General features: G+C 44.2%; 1 protein-coding gene across 1 annotated transcript; it reads left to right on the top strand.

The window, feature by feature from the left end:
- The first annotated feature begins 225 nt into the window (after nucleotides 1–225).
- CD93 (CD93 molecule) lies at nucleotides 226–7,545 on the top strand. The gene is made up of 2 exons (XM_057312711.1): nucleotides 226–2,764; nucleotides 3,011–7,545. The coding sequence occupies exons 1-2, from the start codon at nucleotides 828–830 to the stop codon at nucleotides 3,033–3,035; spliced, it is 1,962 nt and encodes a 653-aa protein (XP_057168694.1). The 5' UTR covers nucleotides 226–827; the 3' UTR covers nucleotides 3,036–7,545.
- The last annotated feature ends 14,415 nt before the right edge of the window (nucleotides 7,546–21,960 follow it).

Below are 21,960 nucleotides of genomic sequence, written 5' to 3'. Positions count from 1 at the left end.
TTTTTGTGACACTGCTACCTCACAACACAATATTTGCACTGTGAAACCCAGAAAACTGCCAAATTTCATCCCATTTGGCTTAATGTTCTTTAGGAGCTTGGCATTGTGTTAGACAATCAGTCATTCCCACGGCCCAGTTCCTATTTAAAAACTGCCCATCTATTTAAAGTTCACGATGGGGGGATAAAAGAAAAAAGACTTCCAAAGCCAAAGGGAACATGAGATAGGCAGAAGAAAAATCCAGTTTGCTTCTAAAAAAGGCTGAAAATTATAACCATCCGTGTCCTCATGTCTCAAGTCTGAGATTTTTTTTTTCCTCTTCTGGTTGTTTGCAAACCAAAGTGGAATTTTATTATGGGTTACTAAGTGAGCTTTTTCAAGTTCCTAGTCCCCAAAAGTCTCCACTCATTCCGTAGCATGCCATTTAAGTTCCTCTTGCAGATGGGAAAGACAAGGGAGCCCAAATAAAGCAGCGGGCGTCTCTGAGCTGGAACCGCCTGCCCCCCTACGCTGCTGCATTTCCCCAGCGATTAGCCAGAGACCCAACACAGCCGTCTGACCTCTTCTATGAACAACAAAACCGTGATGAAGGCAACAGGAGTCAGAAAACTATTCACTGCAGGAAGCCCCAGTATCCGGTAAGAAATAAGAAGAACAACAGTACAGGATGCGCCTTGGGTTAGGGGGATGTGAAAAGCCCTCAGTCTTTGTCCTCTTCCCTGTGCCAGAGCGTCTGCGTCCCAGCCCTCAGTTCTCCTTGGAGCTCAGCTGCGCCTGCTGCTGTCACTGCAGGGCCACCAGCCTCCTGCCAAGAGGAACACGGGGCCATGATGGCCACCTCTGCTGGGCTGCCGCTGCTGCTGTCGCTGCTGCTGCTACTGCTGGGCCAGCCCCGAGCGGGGGCTGGCGCTCACAGGGAAGCCGTGGTGTGCGCGGGGAACGCCTGCTACACGGCCCACTGGGGCAGGCTGAGCGCTGCCGAGGCCCAGCTTCACTGCAGCAAGAACGGGGGCAACCTGGCCACGGTGAGGAGTGAGGAGGAGGCCTGGCACATCCAGCGAGCCCTCACCCAACTCCTGGAGTCAGAGGTGACCCTGGCAACTTGGGTGGGCAAGTTCTGGATCGGGCTCCAGCGTGAGAAGGGCAAGTGCTTAGACCCCAGCTTGCCGCTGAAAGGCTTCAGCTGGGTGGGCGGCGGGGAGGACACGCTTTACACCAACTGGAACAAGGAGGTCAGGAGCTCTTGTATCTCCAGGCGCTGCGTGTCCCTGCTGCTGTATCTGTCCCAGCCATCCCATGCCAGCCATCTGCCCAAGTGGTCTGAGAGCCCCTGCGGGAGCCCGACCTCTCCGGGAAGCAAAATCGAGGGCTTCGTGTGCAAGTTCAGTTTCAAAGGCATGTGCCAGCCTCTGGCTCTGGGGGGCCCAGGCTGGGTGAACTACACGACCCCGTTCAATGCCACCAGCTCTTCCCTGGAGGCCGTACCCTTCGCCTCTGCGGCTACCGTGGCCTGTGGGGACAGGGAAGATGGTCAGGAGCATTACTTCATGTGCAGGGAGAAGGCCCCTGATGTGTTTGACTGGGGCAACTCGGGCCCCCTCTGCATCAGCGCCCAGTATGGCTGCAGCTTCAACAACGGGGGCTGCCAGCAGGACTGCTTTGAGGGGGGCGACGGCTCCTTCCGCTGCGGCTGCCGGCCGGGCTTCCGGCTGCTCGACGACCTGGTGACCTGTGCCTCCCGGAACCCTTGCAGCTCCAACCCATGCAGAGGGGCAGCCACCTGTGAGCAGGGACCCCATGGGAAGAGCTACATGTGCCACTGCCCCCGAGGCTACCAGCTGGACTCAAGTCAGCGGGACTGTCTGGACGTGGACGAGTGCCAGGACTCCCCCTGCCCACAGGAGTGTGTCAACACCCCTGGGAGCTTCCGCTGTGAGTGCTGGGTGGGCTATGAGCCCGGCGGCCCTGGAGAGGGGGCCTGTCAAGATGTGGACGAGTGTGCGCCTGGCCGCTCGCCCTGCGCCCAGGAGTGCACCAACACCGAGGGCTCCTTCTACTGCTCCTGTGAGAAGGGCTATGTTCTGGCTGGCGAGGACAGCACCCAGTGCCAGGACGTGGACGAGTGTGCGGACATGGAGAACGGCCTTTGTGACAGCTTGTGCCTCAACACACAGGGGTCCTTCCGCTGCGGCTGCCTGCCGGGCTGGGAGCTGGGCCCGGATGGGGTCTCGTGCACCCCTGGCCCCATGTCTCTGGCACCACCGTCTGGGTCTCCCCAGGGGGAGGATGCGGGAGATAGAGAGGGGAAGCTTGTGTATTCTGCCACAGTGTCCAGGCCCACCAGGGGCCCTGAGGGCACCTCCAAGGAGGCACCCACCACAAAGGGACCCTCCCTCCCACGCAATGCCCCCATCACCCTGGCCGCACCTGACGTGCTGGCTCCCAGTGGGCCCCCTGGTGTTTGGATGGAGCCCAGCACCCATCAAGCCATGGCTACCACTGGCAGAGCGGAGAATACTGATGAGGATTCCGTGGCCAAACAAAGCGATGAGGGCACCGATGGGCAAAAGCTGCTGTTGTTCTATATCCTGGGCACTGTGGTGGCCATCTTACTCTTACTGGCTCTGGCTCTGGGGCTGCTGGTCTATCGGAAGCGGAGAGCAAAGAGGGAAGAGGAGAAGGAAAAAAAGCCCCAGAACGCGGCTGACAGCTACTCCTGGGCTCCAGAGCGAGCAGAGAGCAGGGCTTTGGAGAATCAGTACAGGTAAAGGAGGACACAGGTCACCCAGAGGGGGTGGGAGGGTGGGCATGACGGGGAGGCGGGAGGGCAGGGACCAGCACACAAAGCAGGTGGAGTACAAGGGGCAGGCATTGAGCAGGCTGTCAGCCCACAGGCGTTCACTAGCCAGTGGCCCTGCCTGGGGTGCGGAAAACGTGGGTCTCTCCCAGGGTCTCAATGTGCTCGGCGGGTCACAGCAGCTTCCAATGCTGTTGTGGTTGTTTTCCGTAGTCCGACGCCAGGGACGGACTGCTGAAGGTGAGACGGCCCCAGAGACACTGACAATCGGCCACCACCTCCCTCAGAGTTTACGCACCCCATCAGAAGGGGGGACTCACATCCTTCCAAAAGACTGGACTGGAATCTTAGCAAACAGTTGTAAACCTTCTTAAAAGCCTGGCCATTTGGAATATACAGGTATTTTCTACATGTGCGTGGTATTCCTGAAGTGGAAGCAATGGGTTGGGATGTCATTTCGGGAATTTTGTGAATATTAACAATTCTCACTCCCTTATCTTGTCAAATGCAAATGTGACTGATTTCAAGTCTCCCACTGATTCTGGGTTAGGGGCTTACAAATCAGGTGCTAACAGGGCTCCTTTTGAACTGCTTCTCTGCTCACTGGAATCATCTAAGAAGAAAAGGTGGTCTGCTAATGCTAATTAGGATTGGAATGATTTGTTCCTCTTGGTAGAACAGAGACTAAATCAATTGTTTAATTATATAAGAAACTTTTTTTTCCTTTTTGTCAAAAGGAACATATTCAGGACTGGAAACCTTTCTTAACATTTGCATTCATGCATTTTCTCATCATAAGCCCTGCTGAGCTTTATAGTTGGAATCCTGCAGAATGACCAGAGTACACTGATCTGCTTAGGTAGCAAGGACGCTGGAAGTTTAGAAATTACATTTCCTAGTTCTTAGTGTCTCTAATGGTCTTGGATTTATTTGTAAATGAAGTCTGGAAAGTGTGGGAGAAGTATGAAGTGAGTCGAAAGTGTTTTTGAAAGCAAGTACTCCGAAGAGCTTGAGAGAGAACCCCGGGGTTTGTTTCACAAATACTTGAATGAATCCATCTAAATGCACTTGCGTTAACACATACTATTGATGAGGTGAACGCACACAAGGAAAAAAGCTGGAGGTCTTGTCTCTGGGCTAGTGCAGCCCCGAGACACCTCCCATGCCACCTGCCTTCTCTGCATGCTGCTCCGAATTTAAACGTTCTGATCGCAAATGAACGAAGTCCTGAGAAGTCTTTCATTCTGATTATTAAGGCTGTGTGAGCGGGATAAGATGCTGAGTTTTAAAGGTTGGCATCATAAGGAATTTTAACATAGCTCACAGCTGTATTGCTTCTTAAGAACATGATCCTGACTTGTGCCTGTAGCTTGCAAGTCAGGGACCACAGGGACCGGCAGTCAGTACACTGTCCCCATTCTGTTTGAAGAACGTTTGTCACATTTTTCTCTATTTCTTAAAAAAGCGGGGGAGATGGGAGGGAGAGAGAAAAAGAGAATGGCTCAAATCTTTTGCAACCACAAAAACCACTCAAAGCAGTTTTAATTTATTTTTAAATGCTCCCTTGCAAAGGTTTCCCTTCCCTATGTAGTGGTGGAGAGTACTCTCTCCCCACACAGTTCTGCCTGTGTCACTGGAAAGCAGCTCAGAGATTCATCAATGGTCAGAGCTGTTAAAAACTGCCTGACTAGCACCGGGAGACCTCAGGTCATCTGCAGGCTTGTTGAGTCACCTTGTAGAACAGAATGGGAGTGTGTCTCCTTCTAGGGATTCCAAAATCTGCCTCTGAGAACCAGGGTGCCCTATTGTTTCTGGTTTTGTGTTAGAAACACATCTGCCCCAGAGGCAGACACCTGGGGCAGGAAGAGCTGCCAGGTGCATGGCCCTCAGAGTTGAGTAAATCCTTCAGCTAAGTTTGAAACGTAGATGCTATATTTTAGGGTCTTTTTGTTTTGTTTTAAGAAAATGGGTAACTGATGGAATGGGTGGGTGTAAGGAAAGATGAAGGTTTTGGAGGACTTAGCAAGGTATTTGGAACTTTTGCTTTTTAAAGACATCTAATATTATTTAGATTTCAGTTTAAATACTGATGCTTAACACCCAAGGAGACAAAGGTTGTATCCACTGGCCACAGGACCCTTGGTTGTCTGTTGTGTGGGAACCAACCATGCCACTATTCGGACGATTTTAAAGAGTTGGCTGGATGCATTGCTGACAATATCTGCACTTAGATGAAATAAATGCAAATTCAACAGCTTTTCCTCCAGGCTTTTACAATTCCATCTTGTAACTAGAAGGAAGGAGGCATCCCTATTCTAGGCTTCCCCTAAGCCCCTCTGGGGATCTGTGGGACCTTGTACCGGCTGAGGTCCCAAATGTGCCTTCTCATTTTTAGAGTCTGATTTCTTCTGCAGTGCATCCCCGATTCTGGCTTCTGTGTTCGAATCTCTCTGTGGGTAAGAAGCCCTATCCCCGACAGCATGAAGACCGCAGATCCCCACCATGAAACACGCAAGGGGAGAAATGGTCTGGTAAATAATTTCTCAATATCCCCTCCAGCAGAATCTGCCCCTTCTTGGGTAGACGAGCCCTACCTTGTTTCCCAGCCGCTCCGACCAGCGGCCAAGGTCTCAGAACTGGATGACATTAGGCAGTGAATCTGATGAAAACCACTGACCTCAAACAGATGCTGTTCTCCTATTTGATATCTCTGTCATTTTGTCTGGGGGATGGGAATCTCTGTTTGGGGAGATGGGGGCCCACAGCTGTGGTTAAACAAATGCTCACTGTCCGTGTGGCCATTAACTAAATGCCCATTGGCCAACAGTACTTTTATCCAGAATCTCCCCAGGTGCCTCGGCCATGACACGCCTGAGAAATGGAAGGGGTGGAGCATGGGAGAGGTAGGCTCTGCCATGTACAGACTCCTCCAGCTGTGTCCCTGAGCTGGGCAGGGGAAGACTGGGCACTGTTCTGTCTGTGAGCTGCCAAGTAGCAGAATGGCCAGGGCAATGTGAAAGGGAGACAGTTTCACTTGTCAACAATCTCAAAGACAATGGAGACTTGTGTCCAAATAGAATTTCCCATATTCAATAATTCTAGGATGCTCCTGGAAAAACTATATTCAGAACAAACCCACCCTGTCCCCTCTCTCTGTCTTCCATGGCAGATCATTTAAGGGGAGGATGTCTCCTAAAACATGCAGCCCACTATGCTCCTTCCTGAATTCAAGGATGCTCCCTGCTCTTTTTTATTCATTTGCACGCGTGATGCAGGACAAGCCCCATCTTGGCATCTGAGGAGTGTATCAAGCAAAGGTGGGGCAGTTATCTGAAAAGGCCTTGGAAGTGGTGGACCCGGTGGGGCCTTTTGTAGGGTGAACCCACCCCTGCTCAGCATTGTGACCTCGAGGCTGGGGTCCCTATGGTTCACCCACATGCCTGATTATCATAATCATGACATCTGGTGCTACACAGCTGCGTGGTGTTTTCCCAGCAGCATAAAGTGGGTGACTCAAGTGGGTTCTTGAGGGATGCAGGCTGACATCCTCCTTGTGATTAGGCAAAAAGGTGGAATAAGAGTTAAACATGTATGTGAGTGTGTTTATGTACATGGTACAGGAAGAACTAAGTTGGAAATCAGTCTCTCTCCCTGAAACACACACGTGCGTGTTGCTGTTTTTACCTTCCAATCAGCAGCCCCAGTTTGAACACATCCTGATGGAACCTGGAGTTTTACCACAGAACGACCTATGGAGAATACGGATGTGATCATTAACTAATTTTATCCAACCCTCTCTCTCACAAATATTCCTGTGAAAACTAAAAGAACAGAGGGGAGATTTGACCCAAAAAAAGTACTAATTCAAAATAATGCAGATTTTAAAAGCAAATATAGGACAGCCTTTTCCTATTATTTTTCTCCTTCGCTTCTCCATTGTCTGAATCAGGAAAACAGGAAAGCATGGCTTTCTAGCAGCTGCAAAATGGCGTAATGTCCCCTCCATATTTCCATCACCTTAAACAATAGATTTAGCATGGGAATCTGAGATATGATCCCTGAAAACATCTGTCCCTGTCTGGCTGCAAAACCTATTGCTCGTGTCTGTGTGGATTGTGGCATTTGTCCACACACACACACAAGCTGATAATCAAAATTCTCGATGTATTCTGTAATCAAATACCATATGCCATTCCAGATTCCCGAAACTAATACTTGCTGAAGTGGTTTTTAAAAAAAAAATGAATTATGTTTTGATCTGTTCTTGGAGATCATGCCCATCTATTTTAGGAAGAAACTCTGGAAATTCTTTCTTACATTGTTCCTCTTATCTGCAAGGGGGCAAGCATTTCCTTCCCGCAGATTTTGCCCACTGTTCTGGGCTGGGTTCTTTACGCGTATTTGGCTGAAGCTTGAATTAGGTCTTTCACGAGGCCTTGTTCTGTAATACTTGATGTGATTGTAAATGTCAGTCATCACTGCATGAACGCTAGATGAGAATGTAAGTATTTTTAAATCTTGTATTTGAAATGTGGTCCACTAATTCTGCCATTGTGGGATTTCTCTATCAGGCTTCTTTCTGTCCTGGGCACGACTGTTCCCAGGGCAGGGAGGACAGGCTTGGCCGCTGCGTCGGCCTTAGAACTCTGAGAAACCAAGGGGCATCTCAGGTCCGCCTCAATGAGTAGCCTGCTTGTTGTCCTTTGTGTTTTATGTCACATGTCTAACCTAATAAACTCTGGAATGCATTTGTTGTCAACTGGTTTTAATACACTTCATAACAACTCAAAATACATGGCAGAACTTGAATTCATGGTCGTTAAACATATCTGTTTCCCTTCTCAAAGGGTTGCTTAAAAAAAGTACCTTGCCTGGCTCATTTCTGCATCTTTACCTACTGGTCATGACACTAACTCCAGGGCACGTAGGTTGGGGCAAGGCCCTGTCCAAGGGGTCAGGCACATTTAGAAGGACTGGGCCACACTATGTCCTGTGTCCCAGCTGCTGAACCCAGGCAGGCTGGACTCGATGCTTCCAGATTTTGTCTTCTGATCCAAGTCTACTCCCTCATGCCTCTCTGCCCGTTTAATTCCTTGCATCGTTTTAATTGCATGGGGGACACCTGGTGCGGGATTAAACATGTCCAGTTTGTGTGATGTGGAAACTCCGTTCTGTAATTTCATAGGAGCATTTGTCACCAATTTGTCAGCAAAGCCTTTTCTGTTTGTTTAGCTAATTGCACAGTAGACCAGATCCCTCACTGCTTGGCTGCACGAATCTCACTGTGCCTGGAAGCTGGGGTAGCAGGTGGTCGGATCTGAGTCTGCCTGCCTCTCAGACTGTGTGCCTGGTGAGAACAGTGCCTGGGTAGGAGAAAGTGCTCTGCTGTCATGTTAAGGGACAAGACACCTGTGATAACCATTCATTGCTTAGGGTTAAATAAAGCTGATTCTTTTAGCAGTCCAGTCACTAACAAAATACATTTGGAAATTCTGTCTTAATATGAACAAGCATGGCTGGCCCCAACACACACACACACACACACACACACACACACACACACACACACACCATGCAATGTTAACGTCCTTCTCTTTCACACTGAAAAAACTGAGGCCACTGTTTCCTAATTTAGGAAAAGCCCATGAACAAAAATGCCAAATTTAAACTCCTCTTGGTGACTTTTGCTATCTGCTCATTAAAATAACAAATATTAGATACATCTTTCAAATATGAATCATTTAAGAAGAAATTCAGTTCATACAGAGTTCTATTTATTGCACAATGCAAAGTCCATTTGTAACAGATGACATGTAGATGTTGTATGCAAGTAATGAATCATGGAACTTTATTTTTTCTTTAATTTAATTTTATTTATTTTTTTAATGTAAAGTTCCATGATTCATTACTTGCGTATAACACCCAGTGCACCATGCAATACGTGCCCTCCTTACTACCCCTCACCAGCCTATCCCATTCCCCCACCCCCCTCCCCTCTGAAGCCTATGGACTCTGAATCATGGAACTTTACATCAAAAACTAGGGATGTACTGCTGGTGACTAACATAATATAATAAAAAATATTATAAAATTAAAAAAATAAAGTGTAAAAAAAAATAAATAAGCCAATAAATAAATAAATAAATACAAGACTCACATGCCATGGAATTTAACACGAATCAAATGAACATATCGAGTTCTCAGCTGACCCCTAAATATATTCAGTAAAAGGAGACAGGGCACAGATAATAAATCCGTAAACTCGAAGGCTCAATTAGCCCTTCACAGCTTCCCTAGACCTCCCCCTCCAGGTCATCCTTTGTGGAGGAAATGATGGACAGGTAAGTGGTGAAAAGGTGAGGAAAGTGCAGTGAAGAAATGAAAGAGCAGGATAACCCAGGAGGCCGGCAACCACCCCCGGGGAGCCTCACGTGGCTGCACATGCAGGTCCTCACCTCAGCCTCCTGGTGCCCAGACCTCGGCCAGTGAGTTACTGCCCCACCCTGAAATCTTTTGTTGGGTTTTTATGTGAAGTCTGTCATCTTTGACTTGGATGTTGATCTTCTCTTGTGGTTGAAAACTGGTCCATAGAATTCAACTGTAGGGTAGAAAGGAAGAAGGAAGGAGGGAAGGAAAGCAGGAAAGAAGGAGGGAGAGAGAGAGGAAGAAATGGAAGAAAGGAAAGAAGAAATGGAAGGAACACAGAGAGGAAAAGGCGGGAAAGAGACAGAAGGGAGGGAGAGAGAGAGAGAAGAGGGGGGTGAAGGATGACTTGGATGTGGCCAAGATAATCGGGTCACCATTCACACATCTCAGCTTTAGTCTGAGATGCTCAGAGGCCATTTGTCCTCACTGCCATCTGTAACTTACTGGACCACACTTGCAGAAGACAGAGCTCTATTTCTGCTGAGCTTGGCTGAGGACCAACACCCTCTGTATCGTGCTCTTGCCACCTCTTCCTGCAAAGCACTGCTTATCTCTTCCACTTCATGGTTTATGCCTGTCTCATAATTCATAGCATAATGTCTTAACCTGGGTCAATGCCTTCTGTGCTGTAGAGATCCTTCTACGTTCAAATAGCACATGAAAGTAATGAAATTTGTGAGGCAGAAGCAAATAATTTTGCCTTTTACCTTCTTTCCCCAGAGTCTTCTTCTCCCCAAAAGGTTATATCACAAATCAAGTGTTTCACTTTCTTGTCAAAATAATCATCTGCACCCAAGCAGCTGACCCCTGGGTATCCTAGCCCACCTTCTCTGGTCACAGCATGTGTGTTGCATGTGGGTTCTGGCTCATCCATGGCCTTTGTCCGTGTCATCATCTCTCACGGTGATGTGGCTTTGCTGACCTCCTCATATTTCCATCCGTTTTGCTTTGTACTTAAGGCAGATCCTTTACCAACATGAAATAGAACTGTCTGACCATGTTCATATTATATTTTATCTAAACTATTGCAACTTATATACCTGATTAACCAGTTGCATTTGATGAACAATTTTTCATTTTTAAGCATTTAAAACATTTTCAGCTTCCTTGTGTCTCCTTGTTTTTCTCTTGCAAAAAACAAAGGTGGATTTCACTCTCTTCCCCCCCTTCCCTTTTATCCAATCAAAAGTCTGTCTTTTAATGGGAAATCTGACCTATTCACAGTTACTGAGATCACTAGTAAATTTGCATTGCCTCATTTTGTATATTCTATTCATAATGTTTTCTTGGTGCTTCTCTTCTCTCTCTCTCTTCTTATCAATTATTGGCTTGCTTGACATTTCTTTGTCTACTTTTCCCCTTAGTAGTATGGAACACTGTAAGAACTGCTTGTATTCTTCAAACGCTTCATCTTAATTTTTGCCTCACATACTTAAACCTGCACTTCCCCATCAATATCTAATGTTAATTCATAATTATGTCCTTCTCCCTGAAAAAAAAAATGATAAGAACTATAGCAATCCGTGATTTCTTCTCTCTTCTTCTCAAACTACACCAACCCCCAACACTGCCACTCACCTTGATTGCATCTGAATTTTAGCGTTCAATTTCTACACATTCTTTTGATCAATGCCTATTTAGATACTATGAATTTTACATGATCCTTTTCTCTGGTCCCCCTTCCCTAATCCCCAGTGCTCTTGGATTTCATGGGAGTGGAGCTAAATACCAAGCGCTTTGGTTGTTTGGTTTTTGTCTTTTTCTGAGGGGGCCAACAAAGCATCCTTGCATGACCGGAAATACTTCTTTTCCCTATTGAATGGTGGCATACCTGGATAATGATTCCTGGAATATACAGATCTTCCTTGACTTAACAGTGGTGTTGCGTCTCACTAAAGCCCTCGTAAGTGGAAAATATTGTGGTTAAAAATGCATTTAATACACCTAACCCCTCAAATATCATAGCTTAGCCTAGCCTCCCATAAACATGCTTGGAATATTTACATTAGCCCACAGTTTGGCAAAATCCTCTAACTCAAACTTTATTTTATAATGCAGTGTTACCTATCCCGCATGATTTATAGAATACTGTACTAAACGTGAAAAGCATTTACTGAGCCTGGTGATCCCACGGCTGACCGAGAGCTGCCCTTGCTCAGCGTCAGGAGAGAGGACTGTCCCGCACATCACTAGCCTGGGAAGAGATCAAAATTCAGAGTGTGGTTTCTACTGAATGCATATTGCTTTCACACTGTCAAAAAAATCCAAAACCGAAGCTGAATGATCATTAAGTTGGGGACTGCCTGTAAACTATTGTCCCTCAGAAAGCTCGAGATGTGGAGCCCTTGCTTTCCTGCAGACTGTTCCCAATGTGAAGGCTGCGGTGGAACGATTATTTCCTTTCACACCAATTTGTTTTCTCTTTTGTTCTTCCCCTGAATGCTTTTATTATTTTCTCATTTTCTTTTGTATTCTGAGGTTTCACTTCAGGTGTGCGGATGTCGTCCTTCTTCACATCTTGCCTGCGCTAGGCGAGCACAACCCATCCCAGGAGGTTGCTTTGTTCTGGCACTTCATGAACTGAGCGTGTGTGTTGGGATTCCTGGCATCCCCTCTGGGCATGCCGAAATCCCGAGAGCTGGGCCTCAGCGCAGAGTTTCTGAGTCAGCAGGTTTGTGATGCAACCCAAGAATTTACATTTCCAATGGGTTTTCAGGTGAAGCTGCTGCTGCTACCAGCCTAGGGATCTCCCCCCTCCTCACTTGCAGAACCTCTGCTTTATTCGGTTTTGGGTAATTTTCTTCTCTTACTATGCCCTCTTGTCCATTCTGCTGATTCTCTTATTCTGGAAACAATTTTGCGATGGTATTGTTTTCTGTGTCTCCTGACTTTCCTTCCATGCTTTCCACCTTTCTGTCCTCTCACAGTGGGTTATAGAACAGTTCCTTTTCTCCAGCCTCGATCCGAGGGATGCTTGCTCTGCCTTGCTTTTTCTCCCCAAAGCACTGGATACCTTTAACATAGTGTATAATTTCCTCTCACAATTATGATGTATTACTTGTAGTCTATATTTATATAAATGCAAGCTCCACAGGGCAGCGGTCTTTGCTACGACCCAGGCATCTAGACCGGGCCTGGCATACAGTGGTGCTCAATAAATGTTGAACGCATGGCCGACTAGAGGGATTGGAGCAATATAACAGGCAAGGTGAGCCAATGCCACCCCTGGGTGGTCCCATTTGCACCCTTGATGTCTGTAACCTTTCTGTCCCCCACCAGCAGCAAGAGACCATCAATTGCCCCTCCACAGTTTGTTCACCCGACCCTGTCCGGCTCAGGGTGCTGTCCATACTCAGGCTTTCACTAAGGCTCCCCTGGAGTGTGGCCGTCATGTCTGCCCAGCTTCTAAGCTCCTTCCACTCTAGCTCCCAGAAATAGAGCTGGAGACAAGGATTCCAAAGCAAGTATTTTATTGGGAAGGATGAGAAATTTTGATAGAGTCTCAAACTCTAGGAAATGTTGCAAAACACTGCAGAGTCATTCCACCTGCAGGACAAGGGAACCAGGATATTAATATAACTCCCACCCATAACAGGTAAAGGGCTGCTCCCAGAGTTGGTGATGAGTAATTCCTGGCACTTCCAGAAGACCCTACATGTGGGTCAAGGGACTGGGGAAACCGTCAGGTGCAGGGACACAGACACAGGCAGATAGGGCTTGACCCCGCGCATGGTGAAGAGCCTAAGGGCTATTGGTTGAGCACTGATAACATCCTCATCTGTCCTTACGCTCAGCTGAGGCACCCTTTCCTTCTTCCACAGCTCATGGCCTGATTTCCTCAGGAGGAAGCTGGGCCCCGAGGAAGGGGTTCTCTTTCTGGATTGCTATAATCCAGAAATCACTTAGTTTCTCGAGTGCTGGCTCAGAGGCTACATGCTTATGTATTGCTAAGAGATGATAAGGTGCTTGAGGGTAGGGACTCCATCTGTATCATGCCTCACACAGTGCTTTACACGTAGTTGAATAACAAATATATTTGTCTTAAGATTTTATTTATTTTTAGAGAGAGAAAGAGAGTGTATGTGGGAGGAGGGACAGAGGGAAAGGGAGAAAGAGAATCTTGAACAGACTCCCCACTGAGCAAGGAGCCCAACACGGGGCTCAATACCACGACCCTGAGATCATGACTTGAGCCAAACAAAAGTCAGACACTTAACTGACTGAGCCACCAGGTGCCCCAAGTTGCAAGTATTTTTAAAATTAAAGACCAACTGAATATGTTATTTCATGTGACATGTTGTTAAAGCCATGTACGGGAAGCCAATCATTTAACTTTTACTACTTACTGAATGTGAAAGTAGTATTTATTGAGAAACAGGCACCATTACTCTTCTCACTTTAGAGATAAGGCAGTTGACAAACTTGTGCGTGGTCACACAGCTGCCAGCTGGTGAAGCAGGGGTGGAATCTGTGGCATCAGTCTTAACTACTGGGTTTCCCTGACTCCACTAAAGTGAATGGGAGGTGTCATTCAAACTGTGCCAACCAGCCATAAATTAGACTGGTTGTCCTCTCAACCTGTTCAAGATAGGAAAGGTGGGGCATTAAACAATGGTGGGTGGTTTTAATAATATCTTATGTCCAAATGAACATACCTAAGCTTATGGATGTCCCTCCCCCCACACACATAGAGGTCCTGGGGCTGGAACTGCTCAAAAGCTGCCTGTCATCCCCAGAGAGACTGTGCACCAGCACCCCACCTACAGATCCCACAGCCGCACCCTCATTGATCCCCAGAGTAGTCCTCCCTATTCTGTCTTGAGCAAGATGACCTGAAAACTATCCAGATATTTATCAGCAGGTGAATGGGTAAAGATTGAGGTTTACCCATACAGTGGAATATCCTCATCAAAAAAGAAGATGACATATTTTGATATACACAATGACATGGGTGAATTTCAAAAATATTATGTTTTGCAAAGTAAACCAGACACATAAGGGTACTCACCTTGCATGATTCCATTTCTGTGAAATTCTAAACCCAGTAACACTATTCTATTGTCTGAGAAAGTAGATCAGTGGTTATATGAGAGTCGGGGTGAGGATTGACCGCAAAGGACCTTGAAGGACCCTCGTGGAGAAAAATATTCTGTCTCCATTTGGTGGTGGTTATATGAGTGTTGGTATTTGTCAAAACTCATCAAACCGTACATTTAAAATGGGTACATTTTATTGTATGTAAATAATAGCTCATTAAATTGATTTTATTTTGCATTTTATATTTTTAATTTTACTTCCAATATTTAACACGCTGTATAATATATAGTTATATTCATATATAGTTATATTCATTTCTGGTGTACAGTATAGTGATTCATCAATTCTAGACATCACTCAGTGCTCATCATGACAAGTGTACTCTTAATCCCCGTCACCTATTTCACCCACCCCTCCTCCCACCTTCCCTCTGGAAACCACCATTAAGTGGATTTTAAACTCCTGCTTAGTGATGTTATAGATGAAATAAAGGTTTGTAAGTTGTGATCTTTATTTTTTATAGAACGGGGAACCATGACGGAATTGGACTTCATTATTTCAGAGGTAATAAAAAGTGAATGATTCTGAAGTAGCCTTGTAGTGTACAAAATTTCTCCATTGCCTGTATCTTCTTGCTCAGCGTGGGGAGGTACTCCTTGGGTGACCAATCCTCTCTCCACCTCCCTCCAAGGCAGCGTAAGAATTACTAATCCCCTTCATTCTGCCAACCTCCATCAAAACATCCAATAACACCATGAAGAAAGGGGCTCCCTGTCTGTTCCCTGCCTCTCCCCCACACAGAGTATGGACTCTTAAAATGCACATTATTGGGTTATTTCTTTTACCACCCCCTGCCCTCCTGCAAATCATCTAACTACGTTTCTTTCTTCAAGACGGTCAAGTCAAACCTGCCCTTTGGCTTGAAGCCATGCACTTTTAGGGAAGCAGCTTTTTACTATGGAAACAACCTTTTGTGCTATTAAAATTCATAAATAAAAACAACCTTAGAAAAGCTCTTGGTTACTGCAGATGCCAAGGTGGAAGTGAAACCAGTGTCAGCAGTAAAGTCATGGCCTATCATTAAGAGGCTTTTTTTTCCATTGCAGAGGGGAGACCAGATGCCCAGAATGACTTCTTTAATGCTCGCAGAGACTGGATTTGATGTTTAATGGTTTGTGGCTGAATTAAATGTTATTTGTTAACCTCAGCTGCATGTTGAAGGTCTTTAACATGAGACATTTATCCTTTTTGAGCATAGGAAAAGATGATTCATTAGGGCCTTGTTATTTCAAAATTTGGAGTCACAAGGTCTGGAATCAACTCATGGGTTAGCTGAACAAACAAGAAAACAAACCGAAAATAAATAAATAAATAAATAAATAAATAAATAAATAAATAAAGGTTTACTGGGGAAATGAGGTTTATGAGAGATTTTCAGCTGTGGCCTGCTAAAAAGTCATCTTCAGGGGCACTTATCTCAATGTTTATATGTATTTGTATAAAATAGATATGAATTATAAATAACTCTTACATAAATGAAAATGAATCAATATCTGTTCTGGGCATTTGATTCTGGTTCGACTTGCAGATGAGGTGAACTAGTAATATTTAGCTGTGAATTTGCCTGCACATAATAAAGCCTGGTTAACATGATGCTTATTTCCATTGCCAGAGTTCAGAAATGGGGGCTCTGGGGTTCCTGCAGCTGCTCTCGGGCCTTTTTTGGTCTTTCATCACCAGCCTGTGGCTTTCATCCTCATGCTTATGGCATGGCCCACCAGGCCAGTCCTTTTTATTTTCTTTTTTAAAATGAATTTATATGCAGAGAAAGGTACCAAACCCAATGGTACAATCTGATGAGTCTTGATACATGTATACACTGCATAACTGACTCTCCAATCAAGACACCGAGCATGTTGCCACCTGGCACATTTCCCAAGCTCCCTTCCAGTCCGTTCTTACTCCAGAGACAAGCACCCCTCTGCTTTCTACCACAATGGATTCATTTTGCCTGTTCTAGAAACTTGCATTGATGGAATCAGAATTTATTGGGTTGAATCCTATCAAGCCATGAAAAGACATGGAGGAACTTTAAATGCATATTGCTGAGGCAATCTTAAAAATCTACATACTGTGTGATTTCATCTATATGACGTTCTAGAAAAAACAAAAGTACAGAGGCAGTGAAAGATTAGTGGTTGTGAAGGGTCAGGGGCAGGGGGAGGGAGAGGGGGACAGGTGGAGCACGGTGAATTTTAGGGCAGTGAAACTACTCTGTATGATACTGTAGTGATGGATACACATCATTATACATTTTTCAAAGCCCATAGAATGCACGACAAAAAGAGTGAACTTCTCATTGAGTGTTTACTGATATCCCTTTATATTATTCAGTTATTGTTTTAGAAATTATATCTAATCAGCCTGTTGAGAGTTAAGACTGGACCACTTTGTATAAAATAACAAGGAACTTGAAACAGCACAATTCCATTAAGCCTGTCTTTTGTATTATTTTTGTCACATATTTTACATTTACAGAATTCATAAATCCTATAATACAGTGTCATAGTCTTTGCTTTATTTTTTATAATAATTTTGTATTATATTATGTTAGTCACCATACAGTACATCTCTAGTTTTTGATGTAAAGTTCCATGATTCATTAGTTGCGTATAACACCCAGTGCACCATGCAATACGTGCCCTCCTTACTACCCATCACCAGCCTATCCCATTCCCCCACCCCCTCCCCTCCGAAGCCCTCAGTTTGTTTCCCAGAGTCCATAGTCTCTCATGGTTCATTCCCCCTTCTGTTTACCCCCCCTTTCTTCTTCCCTTTCTTCTTCTACCAATCTTCCTACTTCTTATGTTCCATAAATGAGTGAAACCATATGACAATTGTCTTTGAGGGAATTGAGTAAATGTCATCTTTTATACTTATTCACATATTTACCATTTTATGTGTTTTTTTTTTTTTCTTTTTGGAGGTCCAGATTTCCATCTGGTGTCATTTCCTGTCACCTGAGAGTTTCCTTTAGCACCAGTACAGCACATGTCTGCTGGCGCTGAATGGTCTTAGTTTTCTTTTATCTGAGACTGTGTTTATTTCTCCTTCATCCTTGAAGAATATTTTATCTAGACATAATATTTTGTGTTGACAGTGGCTTTTTTGTTTGTTTTAGTACTTTAAAGATATTGTCCATTGTCTTCTGGTTTGCCTCGTTTTTGGTAAGAGATCAGTTTGTTTTTTCCTCTAGCTACTTCTAAGATATACTCCCTATTGTTGCTTTTCATCGATTTGACTATAAGAAACATAGTAATGGTTTTGTCTGTACTTAAGAGCTGGGGGGGTCACTAAAATTCTTGGACCTGTAAAAACTTAACAAAATTTTGGAAATTTGGGAAATATTTCATCAAATACCTTGTGGGTACATTCTCTTTCTTCTCTGTAGCCAAGACTACTGAAGCTTTGTTTATTCTTTCTGAAATTATGTGTCTTCCTGTTCTTTAGGCTGATTAATTTCTACTGTGCTATATTCAAATTCATAACTTCACTGACCTAACTTCCTACCATTTCCCATATGCTTTTAAGTTCATAATGTAAAGTTTTCATTTTAGATATTGTACTTTTCATTATTAGAATTTCCTTTTTTTAATCTCCATTTCTTTGCTGAGATTGTTTATTCAATAGGACTATCTTTAGCTCTTTGAATGTGCTTATAACATTTTCTTTCAAGACTTTATCTGTTAATTACACCACTTGATTCATTTCATTATGTGTTTCTATCGACTGCTTTATTTTTTAAAATTATGGGTCATTTTTTTTTCCTGTTTCTTTCAATGTCTAGTATTTTAAATTGTATGTGGACTTTAACACACCTTGGAGACTCTAGTTTGTATAATTTCCTCTGCTCTGTGAGTTTGACTTTTGTTCTACCAGGCTGCTAAATTCCTGGTTGATTTATAGAATTCGTGAAGACTTGGTTTTATGCTTTATTAGGGCATGTATCTTTTGTTGTTTTCCCCTTAGAGTAAATTCCTTTGTCCTGGGACATCATCTTTACTTCCAAGGTGTGGCTTTGGGGAGGGATTTCAGTGAAAAGGCCATGTGTTTACCAAGCCTTCCTAACTTGGAGGGACTTAAACTCTAAACCCTGTCTCCCCTGTGGTGGTCAGTGGCAGACACATGTGCTTAGCCCTCTCGTCCATCATTTGTTAATTTCCAAAGGGTTTCTTGGATTCTCCCTAGTGCACGTATTTCAGGGGGTTAGTCAAGGCTTTAAGTGTTGCTTACATTTAGATGATTTGGGAGCTCTTCTCTGTGGCTTCCTGTTAATTCTATCTTAATTTTCAGCTGTGCAGACCCTGACCTCCATCCTTTGACACTTTTAGCCAGTAATATCAGGACTGTCTGCAAGTGTCTTAGTAACCCCACACTCTGTGAATTGGGTGTGTGTTCAGGGAAAATATGAATAAACATAGATCTCATCCAAAATAATTTCCTCCTTTAAAGGGTTAAGTCCCTGTAGTTTCTGCCTGATTTTGGTCACTCCCCAGTGACTTCAAATGGTGGATTTTCATATTTCGTCCAGAATTATTACATTTATTTATTTATTTATTTATTTATTTATTTATTTATTTTTACCAGAATCATATCCTAAGCATGTCCTTTTTGAAGGGACCCTCCAGGTCGCTCACCATGCAGTGTTTTTATATTCAGTTGGCTAGAATTTGACAACATGACCATCTCTAGCCCAAGCACTGGAAGGAGGATTTAAAAGTAGGGCTTGTGGACTGGGAAGGAGGGATGGTCACAGAGTGTCTGCAACATTTAAAACATTCTCTAGATCAAAACTTTCACATCTTCAGACTTACCTTCTTTTCTCTCCCAACAAGACAAACACATGCTCCTACATCTCATTTAAATAAATTAGGTTTGACACAATAATTTTAAATTAAAACTGAAGATTAGCCCACGAGTTTTTAATGACCTCGATGCATAGATTCTTGAAGATGATCATATGTCCTTGTAAGCTCTAAGTTTTTAGAGCTATAGATCTTCATAACAATTCCCTGGCCAACAAGGTCTGGGCAGCAATGTTAATACCAGTATAATTGCTGACAACAGGATAAACGGCAACATCCATTTTCTCCGTAACAAGTTCTCGACACTTCCCACATGTCTTCCTGGTTCCACTGCCTGTCCTGGGTGTCCATGGACCAGATCCAGGGATTCAGAGTAACCCTGACTGCGTCATCCAGATTGCGTCATCTAACCGTAGGATGTGGCTTTTATTCTCACTTGGAGAGGGAAGGGAAATGGAGACTTAGAGGTCATAGTGATCATGCAAACAGGGTGAAGAGTAGTAATGATGGCTTTGCCTGGGCTCATCCTTTGTGCCTAGCGTTGTGCTAAATGCCTTATTTCATTATGCACTAGGCACTACGAATTACCCTTTATTTACAGGTGGAGAAATTAAAGCTTAATGACATTTAAGCAATTCATCCAATGCCATGAGCATCAGAAGATTTAAACTGAAGCCTGTCTGACTTCTTAGAACCTTGCTATTATTAAAACCATATCACTCCCTAAATGTTGATGAAAGAATAGCACAAGGAGACAAGGTTCTATTTATTTTACCAGCTACAGTGTACATTGTATCATTCAAAGAGTTGATCTTTATTCACCCCAGATCAAAAGAAAAAAAAAAGGAAAGCAGAGAAAGTTTGACCTTTTAAAAGTTTTATTTTACTCTGAGTAAAATCTGTTAAGAGATAGTTTAGGACAGAGGAGTAGATGCAAGGCTGTGTGGAAAGGGGCTGAAGGGAGGTAAGGGTGGGAGGGTACATGGTGTGTGTGTGTGTGTGTGTGTGTGTGTAGTGTGTGTACGCATGTGCATCTCAGGACATTGGCTGCAAAACAAGTCTTACAGATTGATACATACCAATCAATGGATCTTTAAATTCATGCCAGTTGCTAAGTGAAATGGAATCTTGTATCCAAGGTGGTTGTTGAGAGCTCAGTAAGCTAACTAGCCTCCCTCTGCCAATGTGACCATCTGTCTCTGGTTGGATGGGACTTCCCATGCTACCTCTTCCTTCACATCCCATTTTTCAGTTAGGGCATTGCCAGCACCATCTTTCTCTGCCTCCTGCATCCCCATGAGACTCTATCAGTATCTGTTAGCATCCAAGGCCTCAGCAACCCTTCTCATCACCGGAAGGGTCCTAGGACTTGGTAAGTGGATACCAAAGGATGGAAGGGTAAGCAGTTTATAAACATTGTATGATGTAGCTGAGAAAACCATTAAACATCTTCTTCTAGACAGGTTCTGAGACACATCACTGGAGGTGGTTTTCATCCTCATGGCAGAGAGCAGGAACCTATGGCACAGAAAGGGCACAGAGAGGGCCAAGAGTCAGCGTTAAGACAGGGCTGAAGAGGGTTTGTGCCAGACCTCACTGAGGCTCAGGCCTGGCTCTATCCGTGCACCTGTCCACAATGAAGACACCAGGCCTCTTACCTGCAGAGTTTGCTTGTTCAATGTGCTCGTCTGCCTGCAATGAAATGAAGGACTGCTGGGGGAGGGCAGTGAGAGGACCCGGGAATATTCTAAGAATTCAATAAAGTGGAAGTCCTCAGAGCTCTAGATTCAGTACCTTTTAAAACACTTCTTATATGTTTGTGGCTCCTGGAGGCACTATATTCTGAAGTCTACTAAGACTATGGAGTATTTCATTTCTGAAAAAATCAAAGAAGAGTTTGCAGTGGTATGAGGCATTGACTACTAAAAACAGCCCCAAGCTAAACCCTCATGCACTGCTGGTCGGAATGCAAACTGGTGCAGTCACTGTGGGAAACAGTATGGAGACTCTTCTAAAAATTAAAAATAGAATTACCATATGATCCAGTAATTCCACTACTTGGTATTTACCCAAAGAGAATGAAAACACTAATTCGAAAAGATATATGTACTCTCTGTCTATTGCAGCATTATCTGTAATAGTCAAGATATGGAAGCAATTCAAGTGTCCACTGATAGATGAATAGATAAAGAAGATGTGATATATACATACAATGGAATTTTATTCAGCCATAAAAAACAATAAGATCTTGCCATTTCCAAAATCACGGATAGACTTAGAGGGTATTATGCTAAATGAAATAAGTCAGACAGAGAAAGACAAATACCATATGATTTCACTTTTATGGGAAATCTAAAAAACAAAACAAAGAAGTAAACAAGCAAAAAGCAGAAGCAGACTCATAAATACAGAGAGCTATGCGGGTGCCAGAGGGGAGGGGCAAAATGGGTGAAGGAGGGAGGGAGATAACAAACTTCCAGGAATGGACTGAATAAGTCATGAGGATGAAAGGTACAACATAGGGAATATAGTCAACGGTATTGTAATGCCGTATGGTAACAGGTGGTAGCTGCCCTGGTGGTTAACATAGCATAACATACAGAATTGTCAAATCATTATGTTACACACCTAAAACTAATGTAATCCTGTGTGTCAGCTAAACTTCAATAACAAAAGAAAAAGAAAAACGAAAACATATCTTCTCCTAGACCGAAAATAATCACCCCATAGATGTTTACGATTTCCTCCTGTCCATAAAACATTGTAATAGGGATATAAAACTTGGTTGTAGCATTCAGAGAACTTACAAATCCTTTGAGAAGCAGACGTGCCAAG

This window comes from Ursus arctos, unplaced genomic scaffold (genome assembly GCF_023065955.2).
Source record: "Ursus arctos isolate Adak ecotype North America unplaced genomic scaffold, UrsArc2.0 scaffold_16, whole genome shotgun sequence".
NCBI lineage: Eukaryota > Metazoa > Chordata > Mammalia > Carnivora > Ursidae > Ursus > Ursus arctos.
Note: the sequence above shows the minus strand (reverse complement) of the source record. Positions and strands in the feature narration are given on the sequence as shown.

Bases quoted from the DNA above. Each gene is read 5' to 3' on its own strand.
- CD93 (XM_057312711.1), top strand. From the start codon at position 828: ATGATGGCCACCTCTGCTGGGCTGCCGCTGCTGCTGTCGCTGCTGCTG. The intron at 2,765-3,010 runs GTAAAGGAGGAC...TGTTTTCCGTAG, and splicing joins GCTTTGGAGAATCAGTACAG to TCCGACGCCAGGGACGGACT.